Source organism: Carassius auratus, chromosome 41 (assembly GCF_003368295.1).
Source record: "Carassius auratus strain Wakin chromosome 41, ASM336829v1, whole genome shotgun sequence".
NCBI lineage: Eukaryota > Metazoa > Chordata > Actinopteri > Cypriniformes > Cyprinidae > Carassius > Carassius auratus.
This window is the reverse complement of record NC_039283.1, coordinates 2262839-2282448: the sequence shown is the minus strand read 5'-3', so window position 1 is coordinate 2282448 and position 19610 is coordinate 2262839. Positions and strand designations below refer to the sequence as shown.

At 38.6% G+C, this 19610-nt stretch overlaps 2 protein-coding genes across 3 annotated transcripts in view; one reads left to right on the top strand and one right to left on the bottom strand.

Annotated features, from left to right (window-relative positions):
* Window positions 1-19610, bottom strand: part of LOC113059477 (collagen alpha-6(VI) chain-like) — a 1020620-nt gene that overhangs the window by 247978 nt on the left and 753032 nt on the right.
* LOC113059515 (SWI/SNF complex subunit SMARCC1-like) lies at window positions 1617-18838 on the top strand. Of its 2 annotated transcripts, none has more exons than XM_026228038.1 (28): window positions 1617-1835; window positions 2784-2903; window positions 3418-3503; window positions 3633-3714; window positions 3852-3944; window positions 4035-4104; window positions 4239-4308; window positions 4995-5070; window positions 5230-5355; window positions 5651-5766; window positions 6164-6291; window positions 6488-6547; window positions 6639-6676; window positions 6864-6982; window positions 9446-9517; window positions 9646-9759; window positions 9872-10025; window positions 10113-10223; window positions 10318-10377; window positions 11054-11312; window positions 12259-12420; window positions 13648-13700; window positions 13961-14102; window positions 14707-14864; window positions 15015-15149; window positions 16012-16270; window positions 17020-17163; window positions 17292-18838. In XM_026228038.1, the coding sequence occupies exons 1-28, from the start codon at window positions 1650-1652 to the stop codon at window positions 17387-17389; spliced, it is 3291 nt and encodes a 1096-aa protein (XP_026083823.1). In that variant the 5' UTR covers window positions 1617-1649; the 3' UTR covers window positions 17390-18838. The 2 variants fall into 2 exon arrangements, with proteins under 2 accessions (XP_026083823.1, XP_026083824.1); XM_026228039.1 differs by having other exon boundaries at window positions 5675-5766; window positions 17292-17604.

Genomic DNA, 19610 nt, shown 5'->3' with positions numbered 1-19610 from the left:
GTAATGATTTTGACACTTTCAAAAAAAAAATAATAATTTCATTGACTCATTTTAAAATCTCCAAAATTAGGTTCCCCTTCAAGAAAAAGATAAAGTTCACTCTATGGGCAAAAAGTGCTCAGCATCACACAACATCAGGAGGCCAGTTGTATTTAAATGAAATTTAAAGATGTCAATGTTTTATCTATTAATCACCTGATATAAATGTGCTTAATCATAACTGTTTTTTGAGGTATGTTTAATATTTTATACATTTATGCAACAACACTAAAGAAACAGACTGATTTTTCACCCATTTATATATTTAAGATATAAATATGCAGTGCAAATGGATAAAGGACAATATGAACAGTTAATTGATAAGAATTAACAGGATGAAATAAAAGTTTTCTTGCACAGAGGGCAATTGAAGAATTCTGATAATGATCAAAATGATGTTGTGGTGAAGTAAATACTACATAAAAAAGAAATGTAGTTTCTACATGAATGAAAAAATATAAAGTAAATTCCATGTTAGTTATTTACTAATTGTTACCATCATTGTGTGTGGTGTAAGTATCCAGTTCTCTGTGTTCATTTGGCTTGTAATTTTATTGAGTGGGCATATTATCTTAAAAGGTTAACAGGATGTCTACATGCTTACTTAAAAGCATGGTGGTTCTCCAATGTTACCTTGTTAAAGTACATTTTATAAACTTACAGATTTTATTTAATTCAATGCTTACCTTTTACCTCAAATATATGAGTGCAAAATTTGCAAAAGAAAGAAAAATTAAGTAAATCTTACATATTGTTTTTTTTTTCAGTGCAGTAAATGATTTAACTTGAGTAATTATAAAAGTACACAAATTGAAGAAAAGTTTGTGTTTTTCAAGGCACTTTGTGATTTTTCTTTTTGCATACAAACAAAAAACTAAATTTGACAAAATTTGATTTCTAGATGATTTGATATTTTATATTAGTGATTTAATCATCTTAAAATATAAAGTAATCAAGGTGGAAATGAATGACTAATAAACCAATTAAAGCTTCTCTGCTGCCATCTACTGGTTACATGGGTGATTTGATGTCTTTTTTTTTTTCTTTTCTTTTTTTTACCATTTTAATAAGTGTTTGTTTACCACAAAGTACGTTTTGGTCCTCCCATTAAAAATGCAGTTGAAATTGGATAATTTTTTGAGCTTTAAAGGGCTGTAAACAGTTGTGTCAAATACTTGAAAAGTAATTGAAAAGTGATTGAACTTCTCTCAAAAGTTTGTACATACACTGAAATGAATAATGTTTAATTTGGTTAAATGGAATAGCAAATGGAATAGCAAAGTCTGATGGAATAGCAAACAAGCTTGAATAGACATGTTTAGTGATTATACGTTTTTTTTTTATCACATCTGGTAATTAATAACATCCAGTTAACAGTGTTTGGGTTGTAGTTTCTTAATAGCTGTAGACATTTTTAAAGGTATTTAAGTTAATTAACATATTTTGGGTTGCTGTAGTAATTTTCAGTAAAATAGTAATTGTACAGTGTGAGACAAATTAAATCTCGCGAGAGTTCCTCAACCAACGACTCTTGCGCCGACCGTTGCGCAGGCGCAGTGTTGTTTTAAAACATTTTCCACGGGCTAGCTTCTATCGCTAATAAAGAAACAATGGCGACAGCGGCGACTGCAGCGGGCGGAACGGGCTCCGGAGGACCATCGGCCGGACAGGCGGGCGCCGGTTCCTCGATCGGACGTAAAAAAGACGGAGGGCCTTCTTCCAAATTTTGGGAGAGCTCGGAAACGGTGTCGCAGTTGGAGACAGTTCGGCTGTGGATTGGGAAACATTATAAGAAGGTCTGCGGCTCGTGAGGCGCCCGTTGAATGGGGGCGCGCGCGCGCATCACACAATAGCTACAAGAAGCGACACGCTTGCTTGCTTATTGTTTATTTGCTGTTATGATCGATTATTCGAAAGGGTCGAATCAGAGCAGTGGTGCAGATGTTGTTTAGCTCCCAGTCTGGCATTTTAGCCAGCGAGTTTTGCTTCTGTGTTGTTTTAAGCAGGAGTGTTGTGGGCTAAGTTAGCTGTCTCGCTAACGATAGTGACTGAAATGTGTGATCTGCCGTCATGATGGTTGTGTATCAAAATCGGCCAATTTATTGTCTTTATTTTCAACATTTTGACAGGCATGTGCTGATTTTAATAAAGTCCACTGTTTTATATATCGGAGGACACTTGGTGGTTCTCGCCACAAAGCTTCGGTTGTTAATGTTGAAGTTTGTTTACTGTTCTGGTGGTACCATGATTCAGTAAATGGTATAATATTAGTCACATACATGTTGTACTGAACAATTATAACTGTCACCCATCATGGTATTTATATGGTACTCTAAGGTATGTCGTAGTATTTATAATTGTACTGTGTCCATTTAAACCATGGGACTTTTGTTAGTCTGATATCTAACGTTACTCCACAAAGCTAAAACACATGCGTGTATGTTATTTAAATCAAGTGTGATGGTTTTTCTTTGGTATTAGATATTTGTTGACACTGAATAATTTCACCCTTGCTCTGGTTTTGTCCAGTATTAGTCACCTGTAATGAACTTTTGTGGATGAAGTTCAATTGTTATGCACCTTCAGTATTATTTCCACAAATGATATTTTAATGATTGCTAGAAGGAGAACTTAATGGTATTTTTGTTTTTGTATGATAACTGAAAACAGCAACATAATGATGCAATACTTTGGTTTCTGATTGATTTCCTGGTATTCATTGTTGCTCTTAATTTTTTCTGCAGTATGTCCAAACCGACTCTCCTACAAGCAAAACGTTGGCTGCGCTGGTGGTGCAGTTGCTGCAGTTTCAGGAGGATGCATTTGGACGTAGAGTTAGCAATCCTGCTCTTACCAAACTACCTGTAAGTCTCGGTTTACAGTGTTTACACTTCTTGTTCTACACATTCCAAATCTAATAAGACTCATCTTCAAAACACAACTGAAGATCGTCTCCCCATGAACGTCCATTCACCCAAAGTTCATAAAATAGAAGTAAATGTAATCCATAGGAACCGAGTAGTTAAATCCTACAGTAGTTGAAGTCTCTAATGAAGACAACATTTATAAGATGAACAGTTTTGAATCAGGCTTTTATTCACATATAAGCACTGATCAATGCACATAAATAAAGCACATCGAATATAGTAAACAGAAGCTCATACATACTTATTTTTCACACAAGAACCAATGAGGTTTGTTATAGTGCAATGAGCTGCTGTTGATCATATTATGATGGGTCCTATTGCTTGATTTGTGGCACTAGCACATTTCAAGTACAGTGCCATGTTCTTGTGTTACAGTTCTGCATAAATGTGTTAATTTCTACATAATTGTAAACCAAGTGGGAAATTTCATTAAGTCATTCTATCGTTCTAGGCAAAGAGCTTTCTGGATTTCAAACCTGGAGGAGCCCTTTGCCACATTCTGGGTTCTGCATACAAGTTCAAAAGTGAGCAAGGCTGGTGAGTACAATCTCAGGAGAGGTGAAAAAGAGAGTTGGGATAATAACTGTAATGACGACACCCTCAAAGCAGTAATGTTTAAGAGATAATGCTAATATGATTAATATTGATTTACCTGAATTTCTTCAGGAGGAGGTTTGATCTGCAGAATCCATCCAGAATGGATCGAAACGTGGAGATGTTCATGAATATTGAGAAGACTCTTGTTCAGGTAACAATCCTTGTGCTGGGATAATAGGTTTCATTTTAAATGTACTTTGTTGATTTTTGTCACTCTTGGTTCTCCCAGTCCTGAATATGTAGAATGTTCTCTGTATGCAATAATGTAGATCTCATTCTTCCCTCCAGAACAACTCTTTGACCCGACCAATTGTGTACCTGGTGTCTGACATGGAGCAAAAGCAAGCCAATAAGCTCAAAGACATCATTAAGCGACATCAGGTAAAAAAACGATGATCGATCAGGTTGTTTCTAAAATTCCATCTTGTGTATTTTTGCACTTATTTGTTTCTGTTTCACTCAAACTACTAGGGAACCATGACTGAAGATAAGTCAAAGGCCACTCATATTATTTACCCCTCCACAGCCCAGGCGGAAGAAGGTTGGTGTTTGACTTTTATAACAAAAGACTTCTAGATGAACAACTTCTATCTTCCTTCTTAAGTAATTAAATTTAATAGGACATTATATTTGTTTTCTTAAACTTACCTTTTGAATTCTGCTTTTGCCTTCCAGAGGAATGGCTACGTCCCGTCATGCGCAAAGACAAGCAAGTTTTGGTTCACTGGGGCAATTATCCTGACAGGTAGGTAGTGTGTATATATATATATATATATATATATATATATATATATATACACACACACATTGTATGTTGGTGTGAAAAAAAAATAAAATAGAAGAATTCTAAATTTGTTTAATATCTATTGGATACATAAATATATTTGCATATGTAAACGCGCTTTCCTTTACTTTTAAATATCTTGTATTTTACTTTCATTTTTTAATTGAAGGCAGTTCTGGTATATATTACACTGAACTTTAGTTAACAAACCTAACAAAAATACAACATGTTATAGGCCTAATATAAAATAAATAACTTGCACAAAAATTAAATATAAAAAAACCATATGGATCGGAACCAAAAAAAAAAAATGACCAAAATCATTTCAAAATTCAAAATATTGCCAAACATGCGCTTTTGCATTTCGTTCCGATATACCATCTTCCACGATCGTCTTGTCTCTCTCCCCTCACTCCGGCAGTCACCTCGACTCGATCTCCAGACGTGAAATCTGTGATTCGACTGTCGTTCGGCACACTGCATTGTGCAACCGCATTCAGTTTTTAATTGTGGTGTCTTTCCTCTTACTGAACTCAATTATTTGTACTACTTCAAAAACAAGAAGTAATCAACACTGAATATCGCCTCAAGCCTAATGTTGTCTATCTATCAGTTCTTATGATATTTATGCCTGTTTAACTCTTCAGTTATGACACATGGATATCAACAAGTGATGTGGATGGGGATGTTGAGGATCCGCCAAGTTCTGAGAAACCATGGAGGGTAAGGGGATCTATAAATATTGTGATGTTGCCTAATTCAAATAGTTTTAAAATAAACCCGTTTCAAAAGGCTCACTTTATGAAGCATGATCGTATTGTAAGCGATGCAGCCAGATTACATTTTTGCAGCTTTTCTTAGTAAGCTCTGTAAACCTCTCAGGTGCATGCAAAATGGGTCATCGACACGGATGCTTTCAACGAGTGGATGAATGAGGAAGATTACGAAGTGGATGAGAACAAGAAGCCTGTGAGTTTCCGCCAGCGCATCTTCCCAGGGGAGGAAGTGGTAAGAGACCCAGAGACATGAGCACTAAAGAAACGGATATGGTGCATGTTCTGATTTTCATTGTGTTGCTAAGCCAGACTCTTTGAGGTCTTGGCAGGGTTTGTCCTGTCACGGTGTATGTGTCTGTCAGTCATCCTCTAAAGCTCTTCCTTGCTGCCTCACCCTCACGTACCTCACCCACCCACCCACCCAAATATCCCCTCAGCACCCCCCTCCCTCTTGTGTGTAAAACCGTTCCATTCTCTCATTCTCTCGCTCTTTCTCTCATCCTTCACCCCTCCATGGTTCTGATCAGTCTTCCCGTACACCCGATCGTAAGGACCGCAAGTCCCTGGTTGCCGGCAAGAAGAGGAGACGCTCTCCATCCCCACCCAGCACCCCTGCAGAGTCCCGCAAAAAGGGCAAGAAAGGGTAACTATCTTGTTGGAGTCTGTTAAATATATGCACTACAGTTCAAATATTTGGATTCTGTAAGATTAAAAATATATATATGTTATTATACAATATGTTTTTTGGAAGAAGTTTTTATTTTTAAAAAATTCAGAAAAAACAGGGAATATTATGACACCGTATTACAATTTGAAATAGTTGATTTCTTTTTCAGTATGTTAATGTAATTTATTTTTTGTGATGCCTACACTGATTTTTCAGCAGCCTTTTCTCCAGTCTTCAGTGTCATGTGATCCTTCAGAAATCATTCTAAAATGTTGATTTGCTGCTTTTATTATACAACATACATTTCTTGTATAAAATGTAATTAGTCACAGTAATTTAAATTGTAGTGGTCTCATTCATTTACCTCAAACAGGAATCCTGGGTCGCAGGGCAGGCGCCGTGGACATCAGAATGATGACGAGCAGGATGAAGACCTCACAAAGGACCTGGAAGATCCCTCGTCTGTGCCAGGAATGGAGGAAGTTACGTTGCCAAAAAATGGTCAGTCTTCGTGATTAATAGTCCCTTATTTGAACAGGTGGTGTTTTCTGAATGATTCGAATGAATTCTGGAATTAATTTTCAATACCCAACCATACTTTACACTGAAAGCTTTTAAATGTTATTGTATTGAAATGTCTCTCTGATGCATCATCATCAGCTGCTTTGGTTAATGTCCTCTGCCTTATCGCTTGCAGTCAATCAGAAAAAGGACAGTGAGAACACACCAGTGAAAGGCGGAACGATTGCTGATTTGGGTGAGTGTTTTACTTCATATTTGTTTTGGGTATGAATATATCTTCTCTGAGGAAATTTAAATGATCACATCATTTTTTTTTGCCCTCTTAGATGACCAGGAAGATGATTCACTAGCATCTGGAGGCAAGGTAGTGTTGTAAACCAGTGTTTCTGGACAGTTTCTCTCCACTATTATAACAGATGCACAGCATTATGTTGATAACAATCCTTGTGTTTTAGCCATAAATTAAGTAGTCTATCAATATATGAGTTTAATGCCAAGCCATTTAAACTGAATCAAATGGTTCTGAAAGTGTTACAAATCTTAATTGACAGGAGGAGGATGAACAGGGCAAGACAGAGGTCAATCGTCTGATCGACTCTGAGGACAACGTGACTGAACAAACCCATCACATCATCATACCCAGCTATGCTGCCTGGTTTGACTACAACAGGTATCAAATCCCCTCCACCACGTGCTTTAGCAATGTCCCGAGAGCTTGTTTGGATTAGGGATGTCAACGATTAATCGATGATCAATTAATTGTCGATAAGAGATGCAATCGATTAAGGCTATCGATGGTCGGCTAACCGATTCAATGTTGGGCTGCGTGCGGCTCATGCGCACTCAACACGTGCGAGCGGCTGTGAGTGACGGTGACGATATATAAAAGCATCATCATTCATTCACAATGTACAAATTAAGCTTTTAATGTGATTTAAACTTTAAAGTACATTAAAATAGAAACAACATAAAAGTTCTTCAACATTAAATGCAATCGAAATGTAGTTACTAATCATTTCATCAGATAACTGTTTTATATCGTGCGCTTTGCAGGGCTGCGGGACACAGTGACAGGACAGGTAGTCTTTTCATTCCTACAACTTGTTAATTCATTCCTACGAATTATTAATGTGGCAATTGTCCATGTTTCATTAATTGTGTTCCCTAAATAACCCATGATTTAAGTGAAATAAGGGAACAAATTAATAAATCGAACGAATTCTTAATTCATGAAATCTTTAATTTCCCTTCCCATGTTTACCACAGTAAGAGATGCGAAAACAGTTTTTAAAAGCGAAAGATAATAAAATAAACCTGGGAAATTAGATTGTTAGACTATGAAGATTTAGGAAAAGAAACAATGCCTAAATATACTGAATTTGTGGAAATTCGTGACCAACCGGCAAACCAGAACAAAGCCGCGTAAATGAAGACTATGGGGTCCAAAAGCATGGTCGCGATCTAACATTTTCCAGTTAACCTATTATTCCTCTAATAAACAAAGCTTTTATACCACACTTGTCATAATCAGATCTTATAATTTCTAAATAAATAATTGCTGGATTCAAAACAGCGATTAATAGGCGCTGTGACCGACACATTCCTGGAGCATTCAGTTTAAATAGACCGTAGTATACCGGTCCACTCTGCTGTAATGCCAAGGATTTTTGCTCATATGAAGAGGATCATCTTTTCCGTCTATATGCGAATGCGTGTTAAGTACAAGCCTAGTTTACATTATAAATAATAGTTTAACATTCAAATACATTGCGAATATGGAAACATTTCGATTTGTGCCGAATGAGACATGAGCAATAACCTCCAAATAAATCTAGCCAAAGCCGCGCTCGCTCATCCTCGTGTGCACGCATGCACTGTCACGATCTAATGCGCTGTATGCCGGATTTTTAAAAATCTGACATTTTCTAGGACAGAATCCAGCAGGATCAAATTAATGTGAGCAACTGTGTTTTGGTGCAGCAGCGCCGATGTAGTTCACTTAATGTGCAGCGCAGTCACACGCGCTCCACATTTCGGATAATTTTATACAATAATGTCAGTTGAAAACATTGCAATTGTGCTTTAAAATACAACAACGAGCACCACAAAACCATTTAAAGATGCGCGTTCTCCGTGCGGTATTGGAAACTGTCAACAAAGTAAAATGACCTCAAAAGTATGGCGCGCTCTCTTCATTTTATCAAATGATCATAATCGCATCTATTCATTTTATAATCCTGCTACTAGCATTTTATTCAGACTAAAACCTCTTTAATTCAAGTGAGAAAGCGTTTTGTGTGTGTGTGTGGCTTTTGCACATCCTGTCATACCGCTGACTGCGTGCCTGCAATAGACGCATTTTGCAGTATTATGGTTAACGATTAATCGATTAATTGATCGTTAATTTAAACGACGATCGATCATGGAAATAATCGAAATTTGACATCCCTAGTTTGGATGGAAATAATGTTCTAGACCTGTGGTTCTCAACCTTTTTGTCCATCACAAGTTTTGAAGACTTTCACTCATATATGCTGTGATATTTCCTCTGGTGTGTTCTGCAGTAGTTATGATAAAGGTCATTCTTTGCAATCTCCTTTTTTTTGTGTGTGCACGTTTGTATTATTATAAAAAAGCTAGGGATTGTCAATATTAAATTAAATTCAATTATTTTAAGAACATTTCTTTAATGAAACAATAGTTTCATTAATTTTGCAATGAAGTAGCTCTGTATTTTTAATGTAAAAAGATTGTTTTCATTTTAATTTGAATTTTTTGAATTATAAAGTAATTTATCTTAAGTCATCCTGTGGCGTTCTTGGAAGTTTGCTGAGGCCCACTAGTGGACCCCTGGCCCCTTGATTGATAACCACTGTATTAAACAAACATAATGTTGTTTAGAGAATCATTTATGGTTAAGCTTTTTTTTTTTTTTTTTAAGTAACATTTTTTGCAGCTTAACCAGTTACAGCTACTAAATATATTGAAACTTTGCAACGATTTGTACCTTGACCTATACAAATAATCTTGAATTTATCCAAAAATATAATGTATAATATTTGCCCTTTGTTTTTTCTCAGTTCAATCCTAGAAAAAATCAGTTGTGAATTTCATTTCTTTTCTTTTTTCCCAGTATACATGAAATTGAGAGGCGTGCTCTGCCAGAGTTCTTCAATGGCAAAAACAAATCTAAGACTCCAGAGATGTAAGTTTGCACATTAAAATATCTTCATTTTAAATCATTATGCTCCCATGTTTATTTTTGTGGTTCTCTTACGATTCATGTTTGTTTTTCTGTTCCAACTTCCGTACTGTTTACTACCTATTCCTTAGCTATCTGGCTTATCGCAACTTCATGATCGACACATACCGGCTGAATCCTCAAGAGTACCTGACCTCCACCTCCTGCAGGAGGAACCTCACTGGAGATGTGTGTGCAGTCATGAGGTCAGAACATTCATTAGAATATTATGCAAAGAGCCTTGCGTGAAGTTAAATAGGATTATTTCTTTTAGTTGTTATTGTATTTTTACCTTCAGTGTTGTTGTTTTTTTCCCAGAGTGCATGCCTTTTTGGAGCAGTGGGGGCTGGTGAACTACCAGGTTGACTCTGAGAGTAGACCCCTCCCCATGGGCCCTCCACCAACGCCACATTTCAACGTTCTGGCTGATACTCCCTCTGGGTTGGTGCCGTTGCACCACCGTCCTCCACAGGTGAGACTGGGGTGACTTCCCTTTAAATTCTCAGAAGGCACAAGCTTTGTTAAAAAGTTGCAATAAAGTCTCTGTTTTTTATTCCAGGTTCCGCCTGCTCAGCAGATGCTGAACTTCCCAGAAAAGGGCAAAGACAAGCCAACTGACCTGCAGAACTTTGGTCTCCGTACAGATATTTACTCAAAGAAGAATCCCAAGGCAAGTCGCCTAATACTAGACCTAATGCTTGGAATTTGTCACTGCTTTTTATTTTATTTTTCATAGTTTCTTGATGTGATCATTTGCTTTACAGGGTAAAGGGGCTGCTGGTGGCAGAGAGTGGACCGAGCAGGAAACGTTGCTTCTGTTGGAGGTCAGCTATGAATCATTAAAGAGGTCATCAGATGCTACATGCACTTTTACAAGTTGTTTGAACTGAAATGCGTGTTGGCAGTGTGTGTACACAACCACCCCATTATAAAAATCCAACTAGTGTTTTTTTTTTTCTGTATCTAAAATCTTTACCCCTTTTCTCAAATCGAGCCCATCTCAGATGCCTGTCTTTGTGATGTCACAGAGACAGACCCCTCCCACGAAAGTTTGATTGACAGTAGTTTCAGCACAGGCTTGACTGGCGTCTTACCTTAGACCCGCCCTGAGTGAGCTGTCATCCGTCCGCCATTGTTTCACCGCCAGAGCAGATGTAGACCACAATATCTCCTAAGCGATATAAGGTGTTTTGTTGTTGGATGTAATAATGAACATAGCAGTCGTCATTTACTCCCGACATCTGAGCCGCTGAAGATGCAGTGGATTACATTTTGTTTCTTAAGGGAATGTGCCCCAGATCTACCTAAATGTGTCTACCATTGAGACTTAAATACAGACTTTTCATTAAGACGCTAAAGAATCATATCAGCTTGTGGAAAATAAGCATCTGATGACCCCTTTAAAATTAAACAGTGGGCCTCATACGCTCTTCTACACCATAAGATTCTCCTTTCACACTGTTTTGTTTTTAATAGTATTATTTAAACTACTAAATCCAGGCTCTGGAGATGTATAAGGATGACTGGAATAAGGTGTCAGAGCATGTGGGCAGCCGTACACAAGATGAGTGCATCTTGCACTTCCTGCGGCTGCCCATAGAGGATCAATACCTGGAGAGCTCTGAAGCCTCGCTAGGCCCTCTGGCTTACCAGCCGGTCCCCTTCAGCCAATCAGGGAATCCTGTCATGAGCACTGTTGCGTTCCTTGCCTCTGTGGTCGACCCGCGTGTGGCGGCAGCTGCTGCCAAAGCAGCTTTGGGTATGTTGTCAAGTTTTGGTGTATCTTTCATTTTATTATGAGCGAGTGTGACCATTTGTTACTTTAATGTGCTAGGTTTCCGGTGTCGTTAATTGCAAATACTTTTTTTTTATTTTTTTTATTAAAGAAATTACCCCCAAAATATTAAGGCATCATTGATTTAAATGAGAATATAATGACTACACATGACAAAAAAGTAGCTTTAGATGCTTCTGAAGAGGCATTTAGGTTTCCCAAACTGTTCAGAGGTGGCATGAATTAATTGCATACATGATGCTATGAATTAATGGATTCTTAATTGGATATATTGTTATTAGATTTTTTTTTTTTAAATGAAATGATACTATAAATATGAAGCCAGGAGTAGGTGGCAGCAAGTCTTAATGAGTGACTCATTCAGTCATTCGTACAACTGATTTGTTCAGACGACTTATTCAGAAACTAAGCAAGTAACTGGCTTTGTAAATGGCTCATTGAATCAATTCAATTTGTTAAAAACTGCTCATTCATTCTAACAAAACTGCTGTGTATTGCTTGGAGAAAGGCACAACGGTTCTCTTGGGCTTTTTTTGGAATTCTTTCTGTTTTTGTTTTTTGCTACAAATATTAATTTGTTTACTGTACCATTGTATAGAATCAATTTCACATTTGCAATAGTGCAGATACATGGGGAACCCCCTCCCATAATTTTTGCACCAAATTAACCTGAGGAATTGACAGCACCTTGTTATTATATAACTTTAATTTATAATAATCATAAACACCCTGGTTTATAGCACAAAACCAGTTATTCTGCAGTGTCTATTGATTTGGCAGGCTCACACATTTAGTGAAAATAGCTTCTGCATTGCAAAACAAGGTGGTTATGAAACTTTAATAGCTCACAGTGAACAAAATTGTGTGCCATTGTGTATTTTAAGATGATGTTACTTTCCATTGATTATAGAGGAGTTCTCGCGTGTGCGTGAGGAGGTTCCTACGGAGCTGGTGGAGGCTCATGTGAAGAAGGTGCAGGAGGCTGCACGCAGCACAGGAAAAGTAGACCCTGCGTTCGGCCTAGAGAACAGTGGCATAGCTGGCACAGCTCCTGAGGAACCAGAGAAAACAGGTAATTTTGCATAAGGTGAAATTAGCTCTGATGGGGTGGGATTTCCATCTCGCTAATTGTTCCTCTGTAGTTCTAGCTACCTCCACTAGATGGAATCAGATCAGTACTTATGGACAAATGGACAAACCCAATGACCCCCATCCGCTGTGCATGGGCTTGTTGTTATTTAATAACAGTCAAATTAAAAAGAACATGATACAAATTTCACCTATAGCCCTCTCTAAAATGTATAGACCTTGTGTAATAATACATTAATTGTGTGAGACAACATAGCACTGGAGGTAGCATGTATGAATGCATACAATGGTAGCTGATGGCATTATGCAGCGCTGGCAGATGGGGCACAGTCGTGGGAGGGGTTGAAACTGGGTCAGTGGAGTGAACTAGTGTGACATGGTGTGCCAGTGCAGGATTTGCCACACATACCTTATTAAAGGCAACAACGTCATGCGTGCCACAACTCTTTGTTCTGCTCTGATGCTCTGATGACTGTTCATAAGGTCATTCACTCAGTTGGTAACGTCAGACTCTTTAGTTTTGAATTTGCCATGCATTTGTTTGATCGTGTTCACACTAATGCTTCATAATTTCCACTATGGCTACATTTCATACACATTTTTCCCTCACATGTGCAGCACTGCTGAAAATTTGGGTTCAGTAAGATTTTTTTAAAATAATTGAATACATTTATTTGGAAAAGGCTGCATTAAATTCATGACAAAGTGACTGTTAAGACTTGGATGTTGGTAAATTCTATTTTAAATAAGTGCCTGAGAAGTGGTTTTCAAATGATGGTCTAACAACGGTTTTCAACATGGATAGTAAGAAATGTTTCTTAAGCACCAAATCATCATATAAGAATGATTTCTGAAGAATCATGTGACACTGTAAAATTCATTGCTTTATCACGGGTATAAATTACATTTTAGAATATATTAAATCAGAAAACTGTTACTTTAAATTGAAATATAACACTTAATAATATTTTAATGTAATGTGCAAGTTATAATTTACAGTATTTGTTTTTACTGTATTTTTGACCAAGTCAGGTAAAGTGGGACTTATTAACAACCTTGTAAGAATCAATTTAAGCAGAAAATGCATTTCTTTTGCCTTTTTGTCCAATACACTCCACCATCTGGGGCTTGGTGTTTTAATTAGGGCCCGAGGAACTTCTTGGAGTTGCTTTGTTTCTTATTACGAATGTTTGTTTTCCTTTACTCACAGAACCTACAGAGACTGAGAAGATGGACACTGACTCGGACTCCCAGCCTGATAAGGTCAGATATGGCCCAGCCACCAGTAACCAGATGTTTTCCTACTGTCATGTTTATGGTCTGATTGGAATCGAATCAGAAGTGATTATTTCCCAGCACTGTTGGAATTTCTTGCAATGCACCTTTTTACAGTCTGTGTCTCCATATTGAGTCTAGTTCTTCGAAGCATATCTTCTATGTAGTCATCTGTACCAGCACTTCATTTGCTTTTCACTTGTTTCATGTTGTGTAACTCGTGTCATTTCCCATCTCATCTGTTGCAGGCGGAGTCAAAGGATGAAGCAGAGAAGCCCAGCGAGTCTGCAGAAAAGCCAACAGAGACAGAGAAAGAAAAGAATGAGACTACAGAGAAATCTGAGCCACAGGATGACGAAGAGAGTGAGGGAGGAGAATCCAAGACAGCAGGTACAGACTCTGACAACCACAGCGGCAACAAATGATCATGCGCTTGCCTGAAATCTGCTTTATCCTTGTTCAATTGAGACACGCTTGCTTTTTAACTCTGTTGTGCAAAACCGTTATGGGTTTGTTTCTTCTGCTGAACAGAACATAAGATATTTTGACGAATGTCAGTAGGTATGGGGGAAAAATACTGTGAATGTCATGAGAGACCAACAACTGTTTGGTTACCCACATGGTTCAAAATGTCATCTTTTGCTTATATATACAGTACTGCCACAGTTCCTCTGGATTGAGTCCGTCTCAGTTTGTTCTGTTTCTTCATGTCATTCCAGACAGACTGATGATGATGATGAGATCAGATCTCTGTGTGGAGCACTGGCTGCTGTCAGACTCCTTATGCAAACAGAAATCTTAATGGATTATTACAATTAATGACAAAAAAATTGTTTGGAAATGTAAACTGATATTTACTACTGACACACTACAGCAAAATATCGAAATTACTGACTTAAAACCATTTTTTGTTGGTGAAAATACTAGTGGCCTAAGACTTTTGCACAATGCTATATATATATATAAATTGTTATATTTGTTTACCTTGTTCCAGAGAAAGACAAAGAGGAGGACATGGAAACCACAGAGGAAGGGAAGGAGGGTGAGGAAGAGAAGGAAGAAGGGAAGAAAAAGCTTGAGTTGGATATCGGAGAGGGTAACATCTCCACTGCCGCCGCTGCTGCTCTGGCTTCTGCTGCCACGAAGGCAAAGGTAATGCGTCCCAGATCTGGCTCTCGCTGCAGCAGGGACTGGGTTTAATGTTTACCATTCTTTAACTTCCTCTTCTGGAACCATCAGAAACTGTGCTTTGTGCAGCTGTCTCCAATCAAAGTCTTTTTTTATCTTTTTTATGTGTCTCAGCACCTGGCTGCAGTGGAAGAGAGGAAGATCAAATCTCTTGTGGCTCTGCTGGTAGAGACTCAGATGAAGAAGCTGGAGCTCAAACTCAGACACTTTGAGGAGCTGGAGACCATCATGGACCGTGAGAAGGAAGCTGTAAGTATTGCGGATTGCCTCTGGTGAATCTGACTGTCAAGAACATTTCACCCTGAAATCACAAAAAAAAAAAGAGAAGAAAATAATGTATAATAGCAACTACTGATCTACTTTAGAGTTTGTCAGTGGAAATGCTAACTCCTCATTTCTGTTGGTGTTTATGGAGTTCACTCATCCTCTGAACTGTGCTGTGCCTTGTTCTTTTGTATCATGTAGTGTTATGTCTACACATCTGAGGCGCTGTCCACAAGAGGCTTGGAAGGCACTGCAGAATGCTTTAGCAAATGTAGCTGAAGATAGTAGCCCAATTTAGGTGCTGTAAATAGTGCTTGAAGGATGTCTTTATATAGCCCAGTCCAGGAGTACTTTATTTCCTTCTAGTGTTCATAAATTCACTAAATACATCTTTGATTTTTGTTAAGCATGTTGGGGACTTCTGCACAGGCAAGCAACACCCACTGTTTCTTTAAAAAAAGATTTGTTACTGCGATAGTGTTTTCTGCTCACGGAAACATTTTTGTGCGGTTTAAGTGCCATGAATCGGGTTCATGCTATATTTGTGATGCATACTTTTCATGAGCCAAAGATGGCATGTGTAGCCATTGTTGGCATTCATAACCAGTCCACACTGGTTCCCGTTGGCCATATATATATTTTTATTATTATTAAATAAAGAAATAAATGATTTTGTATTAATTTTTACATTTATTACAACATTCAAATGGTTTGAAGGTACTTCTAATGATTTGATAAGCAAATTGAAATAGTGTTCTGTGTGAGTAAAGCCCTAGTAATCAATTTAAACCATGCCTTATTTCCCATCAGACTATGAGTTGTTTAACCGGAGTTTTTCTCTTTATAGCTGGAGCTCCAGAGGCAGCAGCTTTTGACAGAGCGACAGGCATTCCACATGGAGCAGCTGAAGTATGCTGAGATGAAGGCTCGTCAGCAGATGGAGCAGCAGGCAGCTGCGCAGCAGAATGCAGGAGGACATCACGGACCACCTCCACATGGACCCCCTCCAGGCATGCACCCTGGACACCCAGGACATCCCGGGCACCCTGGCCCTGGATATCCCCCCATGCACCATGCCATGGGTCCCCACCATGCCCCTCAGACAGGTCAGCATGCACCCTGATCTTCTGGTTGTGTGTTTGAGGTCTTCTGTTGGGTTGCTCTTTTTTTTTTTATTGAACAAAACATTAATTCCATGGCTGCATTCTCAGAGCGCACAAACAAAAAGCCACCTGGAGAACCGCTTGAATTCTCTTTCAGAGCTTAACATGGCTCTTTTTAATATACAGCATGTCCCCCAGTAGTCTACATTGTACGACTGTCATGTTACATGATTTGATTTAAACATTAAGTTTGGGCTTGTAATGAGGACCACAGTTGCTTAAAGCTGAAATTTGATTAATCGCACATATCCCTAATGAAGAGACTCAAGAAAAGGTTGTAAATCTTTATTTGCCATTCCACAAATGAAGACCTTTTTCAGTTCACGCATCTAAACACTTAAATCAATATACATTTACTTGAGATGTGAAATGAATACATTTAACAAGTTAAGTGAGTTTATGCTTAAAACAAGAACAAATATCTGTCAGTGGGATCAGAATAATAAACGTGTTTTCCTTTTTAAAAAGCTAGATTTTCCCTATTTTGCAGACTTTTTTTTACCCTTATTTTAATCATACTCCATTTTTCTCCTCTCCCTTTTAATTTATTTCCTTATTTGGTCTTAAGGTTCTTAATTCTTAAATTTACCTTCACAGAACCTGCAGAAACCCTGTTAATACTTTTCCAAAAGTGAATATTCTGTAGCACATCAATGCGTCTCTTTTCAAGTGTCTTTTGTTGCTTTATTCAGGACCAATGGTTGGACCAGGCCAGCCCATGCCAAGTCAGCCTATGCCAGGACGAATAATGCCTGGACCTCCCCTAGTTGGACCCCCACAGGGTGGCATGCCGCCCATGATGGGTCCTCGACACCCTGGACAACCCAACGGCATGTGTGAGTATCCGTTCTGTCACTAGATCCCGTACTCTTGTTCTTCTGCAATGCACATTTGCCCTGGGCTCTATATATATATTTTTTTTCCCCTGCATTTTTTTAAAAACAACATCATTGTCTTCTTATAGACCAAGTTCCACCTCCAACCGCACAGCCTGATGGGATGCCCCCTGGCCCAGTGGGACCTCCAGTATCTGCGCCCCCTCCTCGTGCTGCTGAAAACTAAACTATTCCCCCCCGTCCCTGCACACACACACACACATCCACATGCAGATACACACGACTTAAATCCAGATGAATCTGGGATCCCCACAGACCTGCTGTCTTCGCCCTCATAGTTTCGCCTTGCTGATGGTTGGGTCATCTCTAAATCCTCTCGTTTGAGCTGAGCACTCACCTCCTCACCCGTAAACGTTCACACGCTCAGGGCACAGAGTCGAGAGTCCTGCCTTTCCTGGGTCTCTTGGCTAGTAATAGCACTGGCTTCTGTTTTGTTTGTTTTCGAGAGCGTTCTGCAGACTCCTGCATTTGAAGAGAAACATCGCTGCAGGCGCCTGGCTCTTCCCTGTAATGTGACTGATGGAATCATATGTGTATATTGTGCTAATCCACGTAAACTAATCTTTCTAATATCGAAATCAAATCACACTGTAGCTACGAGCCGGCCTGTCTGTGGTGCGCAGAGAACCTTTCCACTGCCTTTCGTGTTTGTGGTGCAGTACTCATTTCAGCAGGGTTCCCGGTGGCTTCCTTCCTTGAGCACATCTAGCTGATAATCTACCTCGCCGGTGCAATTGTATTTAATCTGTGCATGGTGTGTGAAGCAGATTTGCTTTATGGTACTCTGCTTGATCAGCCACGCTGTGACCCAGAGATCGATGAGAGATCATAACTCACACCTCCACAAGTGCTCCGCTGTCCTAAACGCGTCCTGAGTACTGTACCCCCGAACGAGAGCGCACCAAACTGCTGTTTTTAGAGATGTACCCACAAATGCATTAAACTTTGTTTGCCTCAGATACTGTGCAGATGTACGAACACACACAAACACACATTAAAAACCTCTGTTTTGTTCTCTTGGAGAATGCAAATGGAGGTGTATATGGTATCACACTGAAGTGATGGAGGAACTTTGCTTATCTTAGGTGTAGCTGGCCTTTTGTGCTCCTCCCTTAGGTGCTGACAGAGTAGCTGCCCCGCCTCGCTCTACCTCTCTCACTTTACTACCTCTCTTCTTTCCTTCTCTCTTCCTGTTATGGCTGTTCTCTCTATCTTTTCTTTATGTGTGCCCATGTGACTGCTGCATTACTGCTGTGTGGAGGCTGTCGTCCTCCTCCTCCTCAGGTGAACCAAGCCCTCACTTCAACACGGCCCACTACACACACACACACACACACACACACACACACAGATACATGCGTAATTCCTCTTCCAAAACTTTCCAGGCTGTATATCACTGAAAAATGGGGTGAAACCCTGCCCTCCCCAATCTGCATATATATCTTTTATTGCTTTTTATTTTATGGTAATGTATTTTTAAGAAAATAAAGTTTGTGTAGACTCAGTTATCGCTGTTCTTGGAAGTTTGTAGCTTTCTCTTTTCATTTTCAACCGGCACATTGATACTGAGACCTGAACACTGTCTAAATAAAGTGGGTTTTGTTTTTGTAAGACTGCTTTCCGTTTCCTCGGATTTATATTTTGATGTATTCCTCGGTTTCTGGGAGTTTGACTTCTAAGAGTGTATGTATCTGAGAAATCAGAAGAAACCAAAAACTTCATTTAAATTCATATATTCGTAGTAAATTTGATAACTTTTGCACAGTTAGGCCTTCATGGATTTTTTTTATATCCTAATACTATGCACGTAATAATAATAACACTAATAGTAATTAGGGTTTCTATCTCCCACTTTCTTTTTTTTTTTTTTTTTTTTAATAAGCAATTGCTCATCATTTGCTCCAAATGCTCGTTGGCAAATATAAATCCTGCTCCGTGAGGGTGAAAAAATGTGCAGGGATTAAAACAACGACCTCACGTAATGTAATCTCTAACCGGGATAATCCAGGATGTGTAGAGCTGGAACGTGTTAGACTGGGCCCGATAAGATATTGATATTATTTTTTCCCCAGTGTTGTTTTTTCCTAAAGATTTGCACTTTAAAATAATTACCCACTGGAGGCTATGCATTAGTATTTTCATCCCACAGGGAAGGGAAGTTCCTGATACCTTTACTTCTTAATTACTTAAAAGTGATAGTTCATTAACTAGCCTGTTGGATACTTGGCAAGTTAGTACAGTAATATTGAACGTTTTGTCACATGCTTCTATCTAATATTTACTGCAGCTTCTCAAATCTTTATTTGTGGAAAATCTCAATGTGGTGGTTATTTCTAATTTTTTAAGACATGAATACAGAACTGCAAATATAAATTGAATTTGCAATA